Below are 18,083 nucleotides of genomic sequence, written 5' to 3' on the forward strand. Positions count from 1 at the left end.
CTCAGCGGGCCAGCGAGCGGGCAGGGGCAGGGGCAGGCAGGGGGGCAGGCCACTGATGACCAGGGTGCAGAGGGTGCAGGGGGTGCAGGGGGTGCAGGGGGCGGTGTGGGTCCCTGTGGAGCTCAGCACGGTGGGCTCGGCAGGCCCAGAGGCCAACGCGGTGCGGGAGCACGACCTTCTTCTCTTGTGTACCGGGGTCAAATTATTTTGGAAAACGTCAGCCTGCCTCAACTACCACAGGGCAAATGGGTACTTTCCCGGAGTTCACAGGGTGCTGCTGGGCTTGGGGCTGAGTGGAGACCAAAGGGGCACCTTCTGCGTTCTTCCACGGGGTCCTCTCGACATCACAAACGGCCACGATTTAACAAAACAACTGCTGTCGTCACAGAGCCGTAAGAACCTGCCGTTTCATGAGCCAGTGTGACACAAGGTGGCGGGAACGGGCCCAGCCAGGGCGTCAGGAAGGGTCGCGCCCGAGCACAGGCTAACTGGCAAGCATGGCCACCGGCTTCCCGTCACCAGCCCACCTTCCTGACCAAACCCCCCCCCCCCCCCCCCCACCGTGGCCTCCCTTCCTCTACACAATGTCTGAGGAGGAGACCCGAGCCCCGGGTAAAGGTGAGGTGTATTTTCCTAAAATACGCAATGCGATTCGATGCCCTTGAGGCCCCACCTGCCTGGCGCATCTCAGCTGGCACGCTGGGCCCGGCGCCTGCTCAGGGGACAATCCACCTGGACCGGCTCACGTGCACTCCTGCCTGACTGAGGCTTAGTCTTAGATCTTAATCTGAGCAAAAGAAAAGTCATTTTAATGAGAAGTTTTAATCAAAAGTAATCAAACCCCTTTCCTGTAAATTGTCACCGAAAGGAAACGGACAGATGTGGTTTTATGTGAATCTCCCCCAACGTTCTTCATCTTGTGACATCTTTACACTCTGTGACATACTGAGGGTGGCCGGGGATGTTCAAGCCTCACTGGCTGAATTCACCCAATGCCACGCAGTGTCGGTGCCGCTCGGGCCTCCGTCAGGACCTGGACCTCTCCCCAGGCTTCAGACGACTGTATCTGTTGCCGATCGAGCATCCAGCCTTCGCCTTTCCACAAAAGCCTTTAAGTGCAGGCATACGACACACCGTCCTCTCCCTGCGTCACAACACAGAGCAAGTTTACGGTTTCTCCACGAGGAAGCCATTTCTCCACACGAGTGAACAGCAGGACAGAGCTGGCGAGTGACCCTGGGTTCCTTTTTCCTTTCCCTTCCCGTATGTCAGTAATCACCTCCTGCCCACTGCACGGCCCAAGTTCTCCTGCACCTGCTTTCCATGCTCCGCCCGGAAGACGCGTGGGTACCTGAACTTTACAGGTTTAAGGCGACGTGTGACTTGTACTGATTCTTAATTTTCAGGTTTCCATCATCTTGGACAAACGACAACTTGAGTTCTCCGAGCCTCGGTAACAGTACCTGTAAAATGCCACCTATGTGCAAGATCGCTGTGGGAACTGCACTAACACATAAAAACAGGTGAGTTGCATCACTGGAGCAGACGACCACCGGTCTCAACAGCCAGACAAGGTCTGATAGGAAAGACAGGCCCTGGGCCCAAACGGAACGGACAGGGGCGTACGGCAGGCCCTACCCCAGCAGCGAAGGCAGGACGCGAGCTCGGAAGGCACGGGCAGGACTTTAGGTGAAACAAAGGCGGAAATCCACCCGAGCGCCCTGAGAATCCGCCGGCACTGCACCCACGGCCATGTGCACAAGGATAAACGAAGTGTGGTCTTGGGTCCTAAGAACAGAAAATCTGGAAAGGCATGAAAGCAGTTTAAATTGGTACAAGCAAAATTCCAAATCGCATTACGTTTCCGAGTGGGCGTGGGAGATTTGAAATAACGTAGTGTTTTAGGAAAAATAAATGGGAGTGTCAGTGTTCCAGATAAACTGAACCAAAGAAATCCTGGAGCCACCAGGAGAGTCCAAAGCTGTGCACAGGCCAGCAGGTGGCGCGCCAGGGCCCGGGGCTCCACGGGGGGCTCTGAGAATACACCACTGCTCCGAGCCACACTTAGGGAGAGGGGGGCAGACTCAGGAGGGCCTTCCATTCAGAGTGATGTCAGCCAACCTCCCGAGCATCCACAACAAGCAAATACTGGTCACAGGATCAGATATGGGGTGAAGGACAACAAAGCAATTCAGGCCTTCCCCAAAATTCAGAATGGTTTCAGCCTTTACTGGGGAGCCACGTGAAACACTGCATGTGCTATGCAGCAGCCAGTGCTAAGTGGTGTGTGTGTGTGTGTCTGTGTGTGTGTGTGTGCACATGCATGCACACGCACACGCACGCCCACAGAAGTCATCCAGTATGGCAGCAGTATAAATATATTTGTGCAGGAGTGAGGCCAAATCTTTTGTGTCAACGTGTCAAAGGGATAAACCTTCCTATTAAAGGACTAACACTGCCTTTAGTTCATAAATGAATAAAAGTATATGCAATTTGATGCACCTTAAAATAAAATGTCTCCAATAGTTGAAGAATGAAGGAGCAGCGAAGGTACCCGTGGCAAGCCACCCAAGCCAAGCAGGTAGTGCTTGTGTCAAAACATCAGTAAGCAAGCTAACCAGGAGAAAGGGACCAGATGAAAAGGTGGAAGGCTTGGGGCTGGAAAAGCTCAGCTCAGCTCTCTACACAAAGGGGACAGTGACCACAGCGAAGCCAGGCCGGAGGAGAGGAGGAGGGGTCCCGCAGCACCCGCACCACGGGGGCCTTGCACGCACAGCGGACACGCAAGGCTGCGGCACAAGAGACCCACCCCGGCCTCCAAGGGCAGGCAAGGGCGCCGGGCCTTACGGACTCACGCTACATACAAGACAAGCAGTGGTGGGTTCAGGGGAGATGCACTCCGGAACTGGCTGCAATAAAGTATTTGCTTTTTCCTCGTGTAATTTAGCGAGCAGAACACGGGCTTGAGGCCTCTAACACCGTCTGTGTAACCAGGTGAGGAAGGTCTGGCAGGGAATGACACTTAACCAGAAGAAAGCAGAGTTGACAGACGGGGAGAAGAGTCCCAAAGGGCGCTGGGCTTCCCATTCGAGCCACACCCAATGAACGGGCTGTGTGGCTGACCTTTCCTGCACCCGTTTGATAAATTAACCAATGCTCCCTCAGACTTATACTTAACTTAAAAATTGCACGTACTAATCTATCATGAAAAAGTGCCACAATTAAAAGGCAAATGAGAAGGGCGTCTGGGTGGCTCACTCGGTTAAGTGAATGACTCTTGATTTTGGCACAGGCCATTATCTTGCGGTTCGTGAGTTTGAGCCCCGCATCGGGCTCCATACTGACAATGCAGAGCCTGCCTGGGACTTTCTCTGTCTCTCTCCCCCTCTCCTGCTCATGTGCATGTGCATGCTCTCTCTCTCTCCCTCTCTCTCAAAATAAATAAATAAATAAGTAAATAAATAAATAACTTTTAAAAATTAAAAAAAAAAGACAAATGAGATAAGTATATTGGCCAATATAAAGAGCTACCTATTATGATGTCAAAAGCCAACACAAACGGATACACGAAGAATGGGGCAAGACTCAGAAGGACAAAGGCACGAAGAGTGCATTCACGCCACTGAGGCATTATTTTAAATACAACTTTATCCCATGAGGAAGCAGACGGGAAAAGGCGACAGGTTAAGAACCCTCCGGAGGCCACAGCAGTGGGAGCCTCAGGGCACGAATGCAAGCTCATCGCCCCCATTCCAGAGCCTGAGACCTCCACCTCCCAGAATACACTAACTCTCATGGACCAAAGGTGGTGACAGTGTTTTGCTTTTTGATAATTCTAACTTTGACGTCGTTTTTAAGATTCACAAGAAGTAGCGAACCAGGAGGGTTCCCGGGTGCTTCCCCAGTGACACGTCACACCGCCATAGCACACCCCCCAGGCAGAGTCGGGGTTACAATACGAGTAAGTCAGATGAAGACTTTACTCGGGCTTTGTCAGTTTTTACACGCGCTCTCTGCTTTCTGTGTCCCAAGGACAGACTCATGTCACACCCCATCCACCATCGGGGTCAAACGGTTCCATGCAGCTCGCACGCTCCTCAGCTAAACCCCCACCTGCCCCCGACTTGCCCCCTGGCAACCGTTGAATTGTCCATCATAATTCTGTAACTTCAAAAATGTCCTATAAATGCCCCAGTGGTTGTCTGTATCAATACTTTATTCCTTTTTATTGACGGACAGTCTTCACTGAATGGACATACCAGAGTTTATCCGGGTGACACTGTCGTAACAGCTTGCGTTTCCCAGGTTCACTATGATAGAGCTGTACTTTGTGTTTAAAAGAAAGTTTGCTACATTCTCAGGAATAAAGTTGATCACATTTAGGACCTGAAAGTTTTACCCTTGGAAAGTACTGCCATGGAAGTTAATCAGAAATTTTCAAATTTGTCCTTTTTTTCTTTAACGTTTTGCTTTATATTTTTTGAGAGAGAGAGCGAGTGAGTGAGTAAGCGCTAGCAGGGGAGGGGCAGAGAGAGAGGGAGACACAGAATCCAAAGCAGGCTCCAGGCTCCGAGCTGTCAGCACAGAGCCCGATGCAGGGCTCAAACCCATGAACCGTGCGAATCGCGACCTGAGCCAAAGTCAGATGCTCAATCCACTGAACCACCCAGGTGCCCCTAACTTTCTTTACATAAAAACTGCAAGGAAGTTCTGTGATCTTGGGTAATGGCTGGCTATCCTACTTGAACCAATGTTCCCACTGAAAACAGTAAGAAATACCACGTAAAATATTTTTTAAGTTACTGGAAAGAAAGAGAAAGAGCAGACTAGACAGTAAGGGGCTTCTGGGCTGGGCCCTGACCAGGTACCACACAGGTGAAGTGACCACAGGACCCCCTTTGCCCTGAGACCGCCAGCCCCCGATGGTCTGAGCTTTCTTGTCAGCAGCCTTCCGGTGCGGGGAGCAGACACAAAGGCCAGGACCAAGGCAGGTGGAGGTCCCGCAAGAGGCCCCTCTTTCCAGGATAAGAGGCCAAGAGGGGCTACACCCCACACTAAGAGGGGACTGGGGAGCCGTGCGCCCACACGTGGAGAAGGAGCCAGGCTCCCACAACTCAGGGACCGTGAAGTGAATCTCACGTTCGGAGGAAGATGTTCCGTGACAGGGGGCACCTCCATATATCAGCAGAGGCAGGGTATATGCTTCAAGAAGACAGCTTCCATTTTTTATCTCAAATCACTCCTACAATTAGCTTCTCAAATACAATCACCAAAAAAACGACAAACACCCCACAGATAAACTGAAACCGAAGCACGCAACAACAAACGCCACACAGCACTCAGTGAAACCATGTGCAAGAGCCAGAAGGAAAAAGTAAGAGAGAAAGACTGACGAGAACAGCAAGCAGTCTGTGACTGACGCAGACTGTGAAACAGGACACAGAAACAAAACTAGAGTGATCGTCTGCGTGGAATGCGCAAATATAAAACCGAAGAAGCAGTGTGATAAAGACACCAAACAGAATTTTCAGAACTAAAAGGTGTCAATAACCAAAATTCGGAACTCGAATGGTCTGGCAGCCAAGGCTGAGATCGCGACTTGGAAGACGGGTCGCTGCAACGAGGCAGAACGGGGAATGGAGACAGAAGGTGGAAAAGAAGAAAACGAGAGGACCAACGAAGAGCATGGGGGGGGGGACATCTGACACAGCTCGCACTCACGTCCCCAAAGGAGAGGACGCAGCAGGACCAAACCCGGAGTTTTCTGGCATAAAGGAAAGGGCCCATCCACACACCCAAGAAATGCACCGAATCCTAAGCATTCTACGAAGAGAAGCTTCAGTCTGGACACAGGGTGGCTGAGCGCAGAGCAGGAGGGAGCAGGTGTGAGAGCGGCCGCACGCAGAGGGCACCGAGGAGCACAGGCCCTGGGGACCCCGCTAGCCGCGGCCAGAAGGCAGCGGGGAACGCAGGAGAAACGGTTTCTAAGGAAAGCCAAGCAGAAACCTAGCACATTCCCAACAAAGCCATACTGGACAAAAGAATAAATTTTTGACACAAGGAAAATTATTCTCCATGGAAGGCCTCAGTGTAAGAAATGAACACGGATGTACACCAAAATATACGGGGAATGTACAAAGCAACAGTATCCTTGAGGCCTAAGAATGAACAAAATTAAAATAAATGGTGAAAACAGCACAAGGTCAAAGGGGTGAGGGGAGGTAAACATCGTGCTAAGGTGACAGGGAAAGGAAACGGCTGCCTGTGGAATTTGACAGATTAAGAATAACGTTCTCTGTTTACAGGGTAATGACTAGAAGAACAAAAATAGCTTAAACCTTCCAAACTCGTTAGTGGAGAAGTGCAATTATAAAAATTACAAGGAAAATGGTAAGCAAGGAGGAAAATCTACGACAGGTAAGGCACACTAAAAAACCAAGATAAGATGACAAATTTAAATCAGAACGGTAACAGAATTACAATAACCGTGTGGACACAAAACAGTCAAAATTTGTCAGAGAAGATAAAAATTCAAACCCAAGAGACACACATACACACAGAAAAGGGAAGTGCTCAATGGAGCCAGCCAAGCCGAGTGCACTTGACTAGCAGGCACGGTGCTGTTAACATAAGACAAACTAGAATTTAACACAGGAAGCGTGAGCAGAGATCAAGAAAGTCACGTTATAATGAGAAAATAAGTAATTTAGCAGAAATACGTAACAATTTATATTTGTACATATCTGACACCAAAGCCACAAAGTATATGACGGCCGCAAGAGAATTCCAGGGAAAACAGATTCCCAAGACTACTGGAAGAGCTCCACACAACTCTCAGCAAGTGTTAGAGAAGGCAGAGAAAAGCCAGTAGGGGTGTGGAGACACTGACAACAAGCCTCACAGATGCGCTTACACACTGTGCCAGCAATCCAGAATCCAGGTTCTCTGCGAGGGCGGGCAGGTGTTCATGGAAATCAACGAGACACTTGGCCCTGCACCTCAACTCTGCAAATGTCACACATCTGAGATAACAGAAGATACGTTCTCTAACGACAACGCAAACTAAATACAGATGCAGACAATAATTAGAAAATTCAAACATGCTGGTAAATTAAGAAATGACTTTGTAATAACCATGGGTCAAAGAAGAAATCAGTGGAAATTAAAAAATATTCTGTACCTGAAAATAACAAAAATATTACATATAAAAACGTATGGGAATCAGCCAAAGCAGTATCTCTGTGAACATTTATAGCCTCAATGACATACATTCAAAAGGGGGGGAGGGGGAGCTGAAAACTAGTAAATTAAGCATCTATATCAAGAAGTAAGAATAATACAAACCACAGAAGGCAGAAGGAAAGAAGGTAACATTAATAAGTTAGAGAAATACTATATGTCACAGAGAATCAAGCCTAGAGAAGCCTCGTCCAAAAGACTCCTAAAGCTGATACACCCACTGAAAGACCGATCAAGAAAAACAGAAAAGAGAAACAAGTATCACAAATGAAGAATAAATACCACAGATCCTATCCATTTGAAATAACAGGAAAATATTATGAACAAGTTTTAGGAATAAATTTGAATACAGGTACAGGTGACACATTTCCTGAAAACCATAACTGCAAAACTGAAGAAGAAATTAAAAACTTGAAATCAATTTTAATTTTAAAGTTAATTATTTAGACTGTAACTATTCAATAAATATATTTAAAACTATTAAAGAAATCAAGTCTGTCAAAGGTCTTTTTTGCAGTAAAAATTCAGGCCTCCCTGATGTGTAAATGCCCAAGGAATAAATAAGTATCATTTTAGAGAAAATATTTTAGAGACAAGAAGAGGAAAGAAAACTTGGCCATGTATTTTGTGAGACCGGCACAGCCTGGACACCGAACACCAGAAAAATGATACGAGAAAACCAGTAACAGCATTGTCACTCATGGGAATCAACACAAAAACTTCACAAAAATACAAACAATGGAATCTGATAACACACAAAAGAATATTATACCACGATTAAGATGCATCTTTTACCGGAAGAACGTAAGGTAGGTATCATATTAGAAAGTCAATCAGTATAATTTTTCATATTAAAATATTACAGAAAAACTTAAAAATAAAAAATCACCTCAACAGATTTAGTAGCAGTATTACAAAAAACGATATTCACAATCTTATTTTTTAAAATGTTTTTCTTTTTAATGTTTATTTATTTTTGAGAGAGAGACAGAGAGACAGAGCATGAGAGGCGGAGGGACAGACAGAGAAGGAGTCACAGAATCCGAAAAAGGCTCCAGGCTCTGAGCGGTCAGCACAGAGCCCGATGCGGGGCTCGAACTCACGGACTGTGAGCTCATGACCTGGGCTAAGTCGGACGCTTAACCACCTGAGCCACCCAGGTGCTCCCACAATTTTATTAAAAAAAATTTTTTTAATGATTATTATTTTTCAGAGAGAGAGCATGCTCACGTGTGAGCAGGGGAGGGGCAGAGAGAGGGAGACACAGAATGCGAAGCAGGCTCCAGGCTCTGAACTGACAGCACAGAGCCCGACGCAGGGCTTGAACTCACAAACCATGGGATCGTGACCTAGGCCAAAGGTGAATGCTCAACCAACTGAGCCACCCAAGCGCCTATATATTCATAATTTTATAACAATTTTTAGCATAATAGGAATAGGAAAAACTTTCTTAGTATAAAATGGGCCTCTATAAGAACATAGTATGCTTAATGATGAAATTTGAACGTTCTGCCCTTCACATCAGAGACAAAAACAATGTCTGTTCTCAGCACTCCCGCGTAACGAGATACCAGGAATCGGACACAGTGACAGGGAAAAGAAGCAAATGTGCACGGGATCCAAAGAAACAAAGCTCTCATTATTTGCTGCCAATACACTTACCTACGGAGAAAATTCAAGGGACTCCAGATTAATAATTAAAACCAATAAAGTTTTACCAAAATTGATGGGTTCAATCCTTTTATAAAAGTCAATTTTATTTCTCCAAACCAGTTACAAATACATAAGAAACAGTACTTTCAAAAACCACAGTATTTACAACAGCAAAAAATATCAAGTATCTAAGAACAGCTCTAACAAAAGTTATGCAGGATTTCTGTGAAGACATTTTTTAGACTTCAACATACTGGAGAAGACCTAAAAAATAGGCCAGATTTATGGTTTGGAAAATTTAACACTGAACGCAAACGGCCAATGGGGCAAAGGCACTCTGAAAGAACACAAGGAAGGCCCTGGTCTCTGAAATACTGGCTTATTACAAAGCCAGTATTTAGATAGTTGTTATGTGGTCAGGAATAGACATGCCCACCAAGGGAACAGAACAGAAGACCCCAAACCGGCCAGGCCTGTCTGAGCACCCGGTGTAGGACAGAGGTGCCCTGGCTCACTGGGGGACAGTCTCTTCCACAAGGGGCACTGAGCCCACTGGGATGGAAAACAATTCTACGTGAAAACCCTATTTGGCACTCAGAGAACCTGACGCTTCCTGTGGTCATGGCCAACCCTGTTAACCTTTCAGAAGTTAGCCCTGGAGGACAGCGCCATCGTCCAATGTACAGAAGCGCTTCCTGAACAACCTGCCCAGGGTAATAACCAACAACAAAAAAGATTTCTCAATTTGGCTACGTAAAACTTACAGGTTTTCTTCCCCCGATGATTTCACTGCCAGGTGAGTAAAACTTCCAGCTACGGAGCGAAAAAGATTATCAGCAAACCAGAACTGGCGAGAGTGCCCGGAACACAGGCACAACCACGCAGGCCCCGACTCTGTCCTGTTACCAGGACGGGGAATGATCTTCTGAGACTGGACGTCCTACCCTCTGGCCCGCGGTGCCAGGACTCCATACGGCCCAGGCCTGTGGCCTCGTGACTCTTCCTTTTTCCTGAAGGGCAGCACATGCTTGTGGCCGGGGTCTCCACCAGCCCATCTCCCGCCTGTAGGATTTCGGGAGTCAACAGGCTGCTCTCATTTTATTCCATGTCTGTTCCTTCCAGTGCAAGCTGATGGCATTTCTGCTGATAAAAGATTCTCAAAACCTTTGTGGGTCTCCTGTGTGTGTCACGGGGGGGACCACGCCACTAGACAAGAGGCTCCCGCACAGACCTTTCCTGGATCACCCCGTCCACTCCAGGCTCTTGCTGAGATGGCTGAGTGGGTCCATGAGTCACATACGTAACCTCTTCGGCAAAAAGCTGCACAGCCACATCCTGGGCCTTCTTTCCTGTATCTGCTTTCCAAACCTTGAATTTTCTCGCATTAGCCTCTTTTGCAATCTGGACACGCTGCAAATTTCCCCAACCATCGAGTGCTTTCCTAGGTTGGAAACACTCTTTTTCCCAGGTATCCCCCAAGCATGCTAAATGGAAAAGGAGGCCCCACTGAGATGTTAAGCAAGTTAATTTCTAAGTTCTGAAGCAAACTTTGTACCTGTGCCAGCTGATGTTTTGAAACCGCGTTCTTACTGTGTGCAGCGAGCAGGGGTCTGAGCAGGGCACTGGGCGCTCGCTCCCCCAGGCAGCCGCGGGCAGAACGGGAGCGGGGGCATCCACGGGCCACGGTAAGTGAGAGGAAAAGTCTGCCTCCCAAGCCAGGCACACCCCGCCAAGCGCAGGACTTCGGACAGATGGTTCCTACGTGTTCCGCCGCGGGAACATTCTCACTCTGTCAGGTGCGGCTTTACCTCTGCTGCCCACGCGTGCCTCCCGCGACTCAGCCCCGATTGCACAGTCTTCCGGACCACCAGCTAGAAGGGGACACGGCACTCTGAAGCGTGCGGACCGAAGACCGGCTGAACAAACCAGCTCCTGCACATGCCTGACGGAACAGTTGGAGCAAGTTCCGAGCTGCACAATCAGGGAACATACATCCATTTCAGTTCCGGGAGTTAAAGCCCGCAACACTGTCCTTGAAAGACTAAGTAAGTGCTATCAGGTGATTCAAAACTATTTTGTCCCGTAAAGAACAATCTCCGTGAGACAGCCTAACTTTGTGAAATGTGTAAAAAGCATCTGAAGAAAACAAACCAGAAACACTCACAGAGACAGAGAACGGTTGGTGGCCGCAGGGAAGGGGGTGCGGAAGAGTGAGAGGTGAAGGGCATCGGCAGGAACAAACCTCCAGTTATCAAACAAACACGGCACAGGGAACGTAGCTGATGATGCCGTAAGGACTCCGAACGGCAACGGCCTTCTTGCGGGGAGCATTTTCTAAGGCACACACTTGGCTAGTCACTATGCTGTGCGCCTGAAACTAATGTAACATTGTGTGTCAGCTACACTTCTGTTACAAAAACGTGTTAGGTCAGGCCGTGTCGGTGGCTCAGTGGGTTAAGCGTCCAACTTGATTTTGGCTCAGGTCATATTTCCTGGTTTGTGAGTTGGAGCCCTGCCTTGGGCTCTGTGCTGACAACATGGAGCCTGCTTGGGATTCCCTCCCTCCCCCCCTCCCTCCCTCCCTCTCTCCCTCTCTCTCTCTCTCTCTCTCCCCCTCTCTCTCTGCCCCTCCTCCACTCATGTGTGTGCACTCGATAAATAAAAATTAAAATAAAATAAAATAAATTAAAAATAAATAAATAAATAAAACCTTTTTAGAAACGTGTTAGGTCAACAGAGGAAAAAGCGCTTTACTTTCGAAAACTGTGCGCTTTTCAACATAAAAAAATTTTTTTGATCTATCCTTTACTAAACTGAAAAATATACTTAGTAAATAGTAAAATATATTATTATTCCTATTTTATGGAAACTTTGCAAAAGGAAAATAAACTTGGTTGAATCAAATGTAAACACGAATTCCCTAAATCAGTGTCCTGGGCGTACAAATAAAAGTGCATAAAAGTATTATAAACAAATACTTTAAAAATGCTCACAATATATTCTATTTCATAACTATAATTCATTTCTCCTGCTACTTTGGTAAAAGTCAAAATGTCAAGTTTCTTTGTAGTGTAATTATACTGACGAAAGAAAAAAATATTTTGCTACGATAAAAACATGCACCGTGCTGACTGGATCGCAGCACTCCCATAGAGAAGCATCCCGGAACAGAGCACAGGGTCCCCAGCAGGCCGGGTGCTGTGCGGCAGAAGCAATCTCGACGTCCGTCACACTCACATCTTAGAACCCATAGAAGCAACACAGGGAAACCATTATTAGCGAAAGCAAAAAAAGGCACGAAATGAACAACACGGGAACTGCTGAGAAAAGACGCGTTTGCTCAGTGGAGAGCGGAGGACGAGGCAGCCGAAGGAGGAAGGCAGGGGACCGCGCCGGGCGGCTGACACGTGCGGGCCAGCCACGGCGCACCCAGCCTGAGCGGGTGAGCGGGGGGGTGGGGGGGGGGGGGGGGGGGGGGGGGCTCCTGCCGGGCAGCGGGGTTCACGCCAGACGGCGGGGCTCCTGCCAGCCACGGGGTTCGCACAGGGCTGGGGGCTCCCGCCGGGGAGTGGGGCCCCCGAGCTCGGACCCTCCAGCGCAGAGTGCTCCCGGTGCCCAGTGGGCTGTGTGATGTGCTCGGCACGCGGCGCCTTGCTTCCCACGGGGACTTACAGGCTCCCTCACAGGCCCCGCGCGCAAGCAACCCTTCCGTGCAAGCCCCGGATGAGAGGCGGGAAGTCCACGTGGAGGGCCGAGATGCCAGTGCAAAGCAGAGACAACATCAAGGTCCTTGACCCCGGGGGCACCCCAGTCGGGCTAAGTCCGCAGACCAAACCCACAGAAACGGGTGCCCCGCCGACGGGGGTGCGGAGAAAGGGGAGGGGCCTCAGCGCTCCCCTGAGCAAAGCAGGGCCCCCGGTCACCGCGTCGGGCAGAGCGCTCTGCGTCACGAGTAGCGGCGCGGACGGGACTAGACGAGAACCACTCGCAGCGGAGGCTCACGGCGTCTGTCGGCTTGCTTTCCCTCGGACCCGTTCTCCCCGCGGCCTCGCTCGGAGGGCACCCTGCGTGCCGAGCGCGGCGCGGGCACAGGCGGGGCGGCGCACACGCAACAACCCGGCCGCTGAGCCGAGTGCTCGCTGCCGGGTCCCGCGAACGTTGGCCCTCGACCGCCCCCAGGCCCCATGTGACACCGGGCGACGCGCACGGTGCAGCTCGGGGCTGGCTGGGGCCGGCACTGGGTATGCGGGATGGACAGCCCGGAACGAGCCAGGACCACCGCACCTGAGCAGGTCGCTTCCGTAGGGCTCTTAGAAGTACCACTTCCCCGGGAGGCTCTGGGGACACACGTGACCTCTCTGTCACCAGAGCCCACTGTGGGCACTCGGTACGTGTCTACGTGGGGACGACGATGCCGCGTGACAGCCGACGGGCCCTGCGCACGCCTGCCGCTCTGAGAGCAGGAAGGGCTCTGTGCCGGGTGGCGCCCTAAGCGTGCGAGGCCCCAGCCCACGCCACGCGCTGTGCCAGGCACGGGGCCAAGCGAGGCCCCCCTCTCCCCACGGAGCACGGTGAGCACGCAGAATCAGAAACCGGGCAGGACGGGGCTCCGCGACCGGTGGAAACGCAAGCATTACCGCAGCAGGTGGACGGAACCCCAGGCGGCCTGCGGGCACACGAGGAACCCCTCGGAGGGTTCGCAGAGCGTCCGCACAGCACGGCCGAGGCGGCCCGCGCTGGCGTGTGGTGGAGGGGGGCGGGCGGGCCGGGAAGAAGGGCTGGCCCCGTCAGCTGTGATGCCGAGGCGCCAGGGGTGAGGGTCTACGGCAGCCGGAATTCTGGCCCCGGCAGAAACAGCCGAGAGCACGCGACGGCCCCACTCTCCGGACGTAAGTGACAGAGACATCACCTTTGGACCACCTTTTGGAGAAAGCTGGTCTATAAAGACATGTGCGCCTTCCTCTTCCAAATGCTTACCTCCCCGCGCCCTCTATACTGTTTTACTCTGTTCTGTTACAGAAAATGGTTACTCTAGCTTCATGCTTCACGCACGATTTATCGGGTTTTAATTGCTCACTCACATAAAAATGTTCATTCATGTGTACTATGTATTTTTAAAATACATTTTAAAATGTACTTTGGGGAAATACACATTTATACGGTAAAGATTAGTCTTGAAACTAAATAGACACCTCACAATAACTATTTATATCCCAAGCTTACTGTTAGAAGGGTTACCGTTTTGAAACACTGTTCGCATTAAAAGACTGTCTTACTCAATACTTTGTCTCACTTGACAGATACATCAGGTGGTTTCTGAAACATAAAGTCAGTGAGGCACACAAATCCAATCCAAGGGCACTGGAAGTAAGTCGACTGGCAGTAAACAAAACCAGTCCGAGAAACATCTCCCAATTCTTCAATATTATATTGTCAACACATTCATGTATGGAAAAGTGTCAGATTTCTAGACTAATCAAAGAATAACAACTCTGCCCCTCCAAGTAGCATCTTCTACGGAATCTCTTCTCAAGATATATCGGAGTCTTGGCTCCTGTTCAGCTTTGTGTGGACAAACTTCTTTCATACCGAGAAAGATAACTTTCAATAAAATCATACTCAGCGAGACTAGACGTTTGTTTTATCTTAGTTCTCAAACCTACCTTATGGGAATGATGTAGGAAAAGAGGAGGAGGAACCGAAACAGGCTGCGGTACCACGGGCCAACAAATCCTTGTAAGGTTACCATAACAACCGACAGGGCGACTAAAGCCACAAACAGCGCTTTGGTCAGCTGGTTGAGTTCAAGGTCCAACAAACCAACCTGAAAGAAAAGCACAAAATTTAGGCATAACCATGAAGCGTCTAACATTACAAATCTGAATGCACAATAGTGATGACTAAGGCTCCTCTCGTACTGACCTTAACCCTAACGAAATACAAAAAGGTATTAACTTTACTTTTCTCCTGAAAAGCCTCTTCAGAGATTTAAGCAGAATTTCTGAAAAGGAGTCACGATCCCCAGAGCGTTTGCAGAAGGGTTCCACTGAGAAAACACGACTCCAGGGTAGCCAACCACAAAACACTGAAATCCTTCCCGAGATCGAGGCGTTCCGACAGCCGGCTGCGGTCAGCCGGGACGCGGGATCTCATTCCGACGGAGCGCCCCAGAAAAGGACGGCCTCTGCCAACCCTCGCTGCCAGGAGCCTGTCTCAACTACGCAGAAAAGCAACAGGGCAGTTGGCCTGAACGGATTCCTTTTTAAATTTACACAGACCCTACACTTTACGTTCTCCCAATAAGGTATCGGGAGTCATTCTGTGGAGTGTGGCCTCACTGAGCAAAACATGAGGGAGGTCGCGTCCCCGGGAACGAGCTCCTCTCTGGCTGCGTCCCCTGCGGGATCGTGGCAATGGCGAGAAGCGGCGTCCGCTCCTCAACTCAGACGTGCGCAACTGGGATTTCGAGCTCCGGCGGCCTGCACGAAGCTCCCCCTGCGAAGTCACCGGCTTGAAGGACCACAGCGCAGTACAGGGTGTGGGGGGACACAGGGTGGGGTCTCGGGGTTTACAAAAAGGCTTCCGAGCTACAGGGGGAGAAGGGGGGCCGCAGAGCAACTACTTTTCCTCAGGAATCGAAAAGCAGGCTAGTTTGAACGCTGGCGGTATAACCTTGGGAGAACTGAGTGCCGTTTTCTCATCTGTAAAATGAGGTTGCAAAAGCGCCTTCGTCACGAGACTCGGGGCTAGATGAGACGGAGCGCAGCTCCGGGTCCAGGGCGAGCCCTCATGCACATTCTTGTCCTCGTTACCGGCACCGGGAAACCCTTCCCTCTGATCCCTGCTTCCTAACTGTGCGGCCCTCGCTTTGCGCTGGGCGAGCCCTGCTTTCCTCCGCTCTCCGCTGGCGCTCCCCGCCTGCTAACCAGACGAGGTGGACTCCCTGTGGGCCCGGGGAAGCTCCCTGTCACTCCCGGTGACTGTCAGGCCGCAGCTGGCACGTGCTCAGCACACTGCCTGCTCCCGACGCCCGGGATGCCGACAGCAGACTGGGTCTCCATCACGGGAGTTTCCCCTGAATCTGTACAAGTTTTGAGAGAGGGTAATTTAAACAAAAAGAAAGTGACTGCCGTAACTTTGATAAAATATATGGGGTACTGTAATTCTCAAACTAAAGAGTTTTTAGTTTGAGCTAATTAGTAACTTAGTTTATTTTTGAAAATCCCTAACTGTGGCCAATAAAAGGTTAGCTTTCCCCCTGTCTCATGAATTTAGTTCACATCTGGTTTTGATTAACATTTGCCACACACTTGCAGGAGAACATTAGAACACGTAGTTAGAAAGAAAACACAAAACGTTGTCAGGAAATCCAGTTAAGCGTGGCTACAAAAAAAATTCACTCATTGAATAAATACATGTAAATGTCTCCTGCATTTTACTCCTACCTACAGTGTAAGGTTATGAAAAATGAGTCAACTATGAGACTCTACCTGGAAGAAACAGCCAGTCTAGTAGGAAAACTAAGACGAGCCACCAGCCATACAAAATTACAAGTTTTCCCCTCGAACCCAGTGTGTGTACAGATACTCACCGCCTTTAAGAACAGCCTAGAAACATGGCACCGACACGGACCCAGAAGTAACGACTGACGTCGTTCTAGAGCTTGGGCTCTACCCGCACACCCACCAAGACGCGGCAGGGTCTGTGCCCTGGGCGGCCTGTGACAGGCCCCGCCCCATAGGCTCCACCCCAGAGGCTCACTTTCTGAGAGCCCCGCCCCTCTCGCCGATCCCTGTGGTCCCCGCCCTGCACCTGCTCCCCGGGCCCCGCCCCCTGCGGCCCCGCCCCTCCCTCTGGCTGACACCTGTGGTCCAGGCCCCTGGGAAGAAAGCCCAAGACCTGTTGGAAGGCGGTCTGGTCTGTTCAGGCACATCCAGCCTCCAAACTAAGGAAGTTCAAAGCAAACCCAGCTGGGCCCCCAGCACTCACTCCGGTTTTCCTGGTTTTCCTGCGGCCACAGGCGGGGGCCCTTCTGCGGCCAGCCTTCCCGTTCTGCACGAGGTGGCCTTCGGGCCAAGGGGCCGCGCGGGACACGGGGTCCACACCCGGCCTCCGCCTGCAGCCGCGCAACACAGCCTCCCCCCGGCCCAGGCGGGGCTGCGGAGGAACCCCGACCAGGTTCTGGAAACTTCCGGTAGGGCTGCCCTGCAAGGGCCGGGCTTCCCCCGAGGGGCAGGCAGCTCAAGACCACGGCTCCTGATTTATCAACCGCACTTAAAAAGCAGCATGACGTGGACAAATATCTCGCCGTTTCCGCTACTCCAACTACTCCATAGTTTATGCTTGAATTACTGAGAAAAATAGGTTTTGGGATTAAAATGAAGAAAAAGTAAGCCGAGGAAGCAGAGCATGTTTCAAAGCGCAGCTCCTTCTGCTGTGACAAAGGAGGCCTAAGTGTCAGGCCTCGCTGAGGGTCAGATGAAGTCATTACTCATTCAGTCAGGGAAGGAAGGCTCAATTACCTCAGCCTAAAGATGCTATCAATGAACGCCAAGTGCACATTTTACTCTATTCATCCAAATCCCATTAAAAAGTGAAAGGGATGATTTAATCGGGCTTTCCAGAGTTGGTCTTTTTTTCGTAATAAAATAAAGAATCACTGTCTCGCAAAATGCATAACCACTACCTCCCACTTTCCCTGCACCACAGCAGTGAAAGACTGGAAAAGCTGGGGACAAAAACAGTCAGAAACGAGCACAAAGTTTCCTTTGAAAAAGGCCACATATAGGATGGGAGCTGACGCGGCCCCTGCACACCGACTGGCAGACCCGCCGTGGGCACCAGCAGCTTGGCCGTCCCCCCTCCCACCCCCCCCCCGCCCCACCCCAAGGCCCCGCAGCTCTTCTGCACCGTCCAGCAGAAAGGACAGCCTCACCGTCGCAAGCCTCCCTGTGTGCGGGGTAACGACAACCGTCCCCTAACGGGCTGCTCCCTGCATTCTGGCAGGGAGCCTTGAGCTCTGACTTTTCTCCCTGGAAAATCACTGCAGCCGAGCTCTAACGAACAGTGCGGTCAGAACTTTCCTGTGTCAGTGCTAACACAACACAGGGCAAAGAAAAGATGTATTTCAACAATTAGCTTCTTATGGGTACACTTTTAGCTACTAGCCAGTATCTCTATACTCATTTCTC

General features: G+C 50.3%; 1 protein-coding gene across 6 annotated transcripts in view; it reads right to left on the minus strand.

Moving 5' to 3' along the window:
* Positions 1–18,083, minus strand: part of ATP9B (ATPase phospholipid transporting 9B (putative)) — a 250,819-nt gene that overhangs the window by 70,695 nt on the left and 162,041 nt on the right. For all 6 annotated transcript variants that reach the window (XM_049620339.1, XM_049620338.1, XM_049620340.1 and 3 more), the window contains one exon: positions 14,556–14,716. In XM_049620339.1, the coding sequence (XP_049476296.1) occupies positions 14,556–14,716 (161 nt within the window). The remainder of the gene's footprint in view (positions 1–14,555; positions 14,717–18,083) is intronic.

The sequence above is a fragment of the Panthera uncia genome, assembly GCF_023721935.1.
Source record: "Panthera uncia isolate 11264 chromosome D3 unlocalized genomic scaffold, Puncia_PCG_1.0 HiC_scaffold_8, whole genome shotgun sequence".
In the NCBI taxonomy this organism is placed as follows: Eukaryota; Metazoa; Chordata; class Mammalia; order Carnivora; family Felidae; genus Panthera; species Panthera uncia.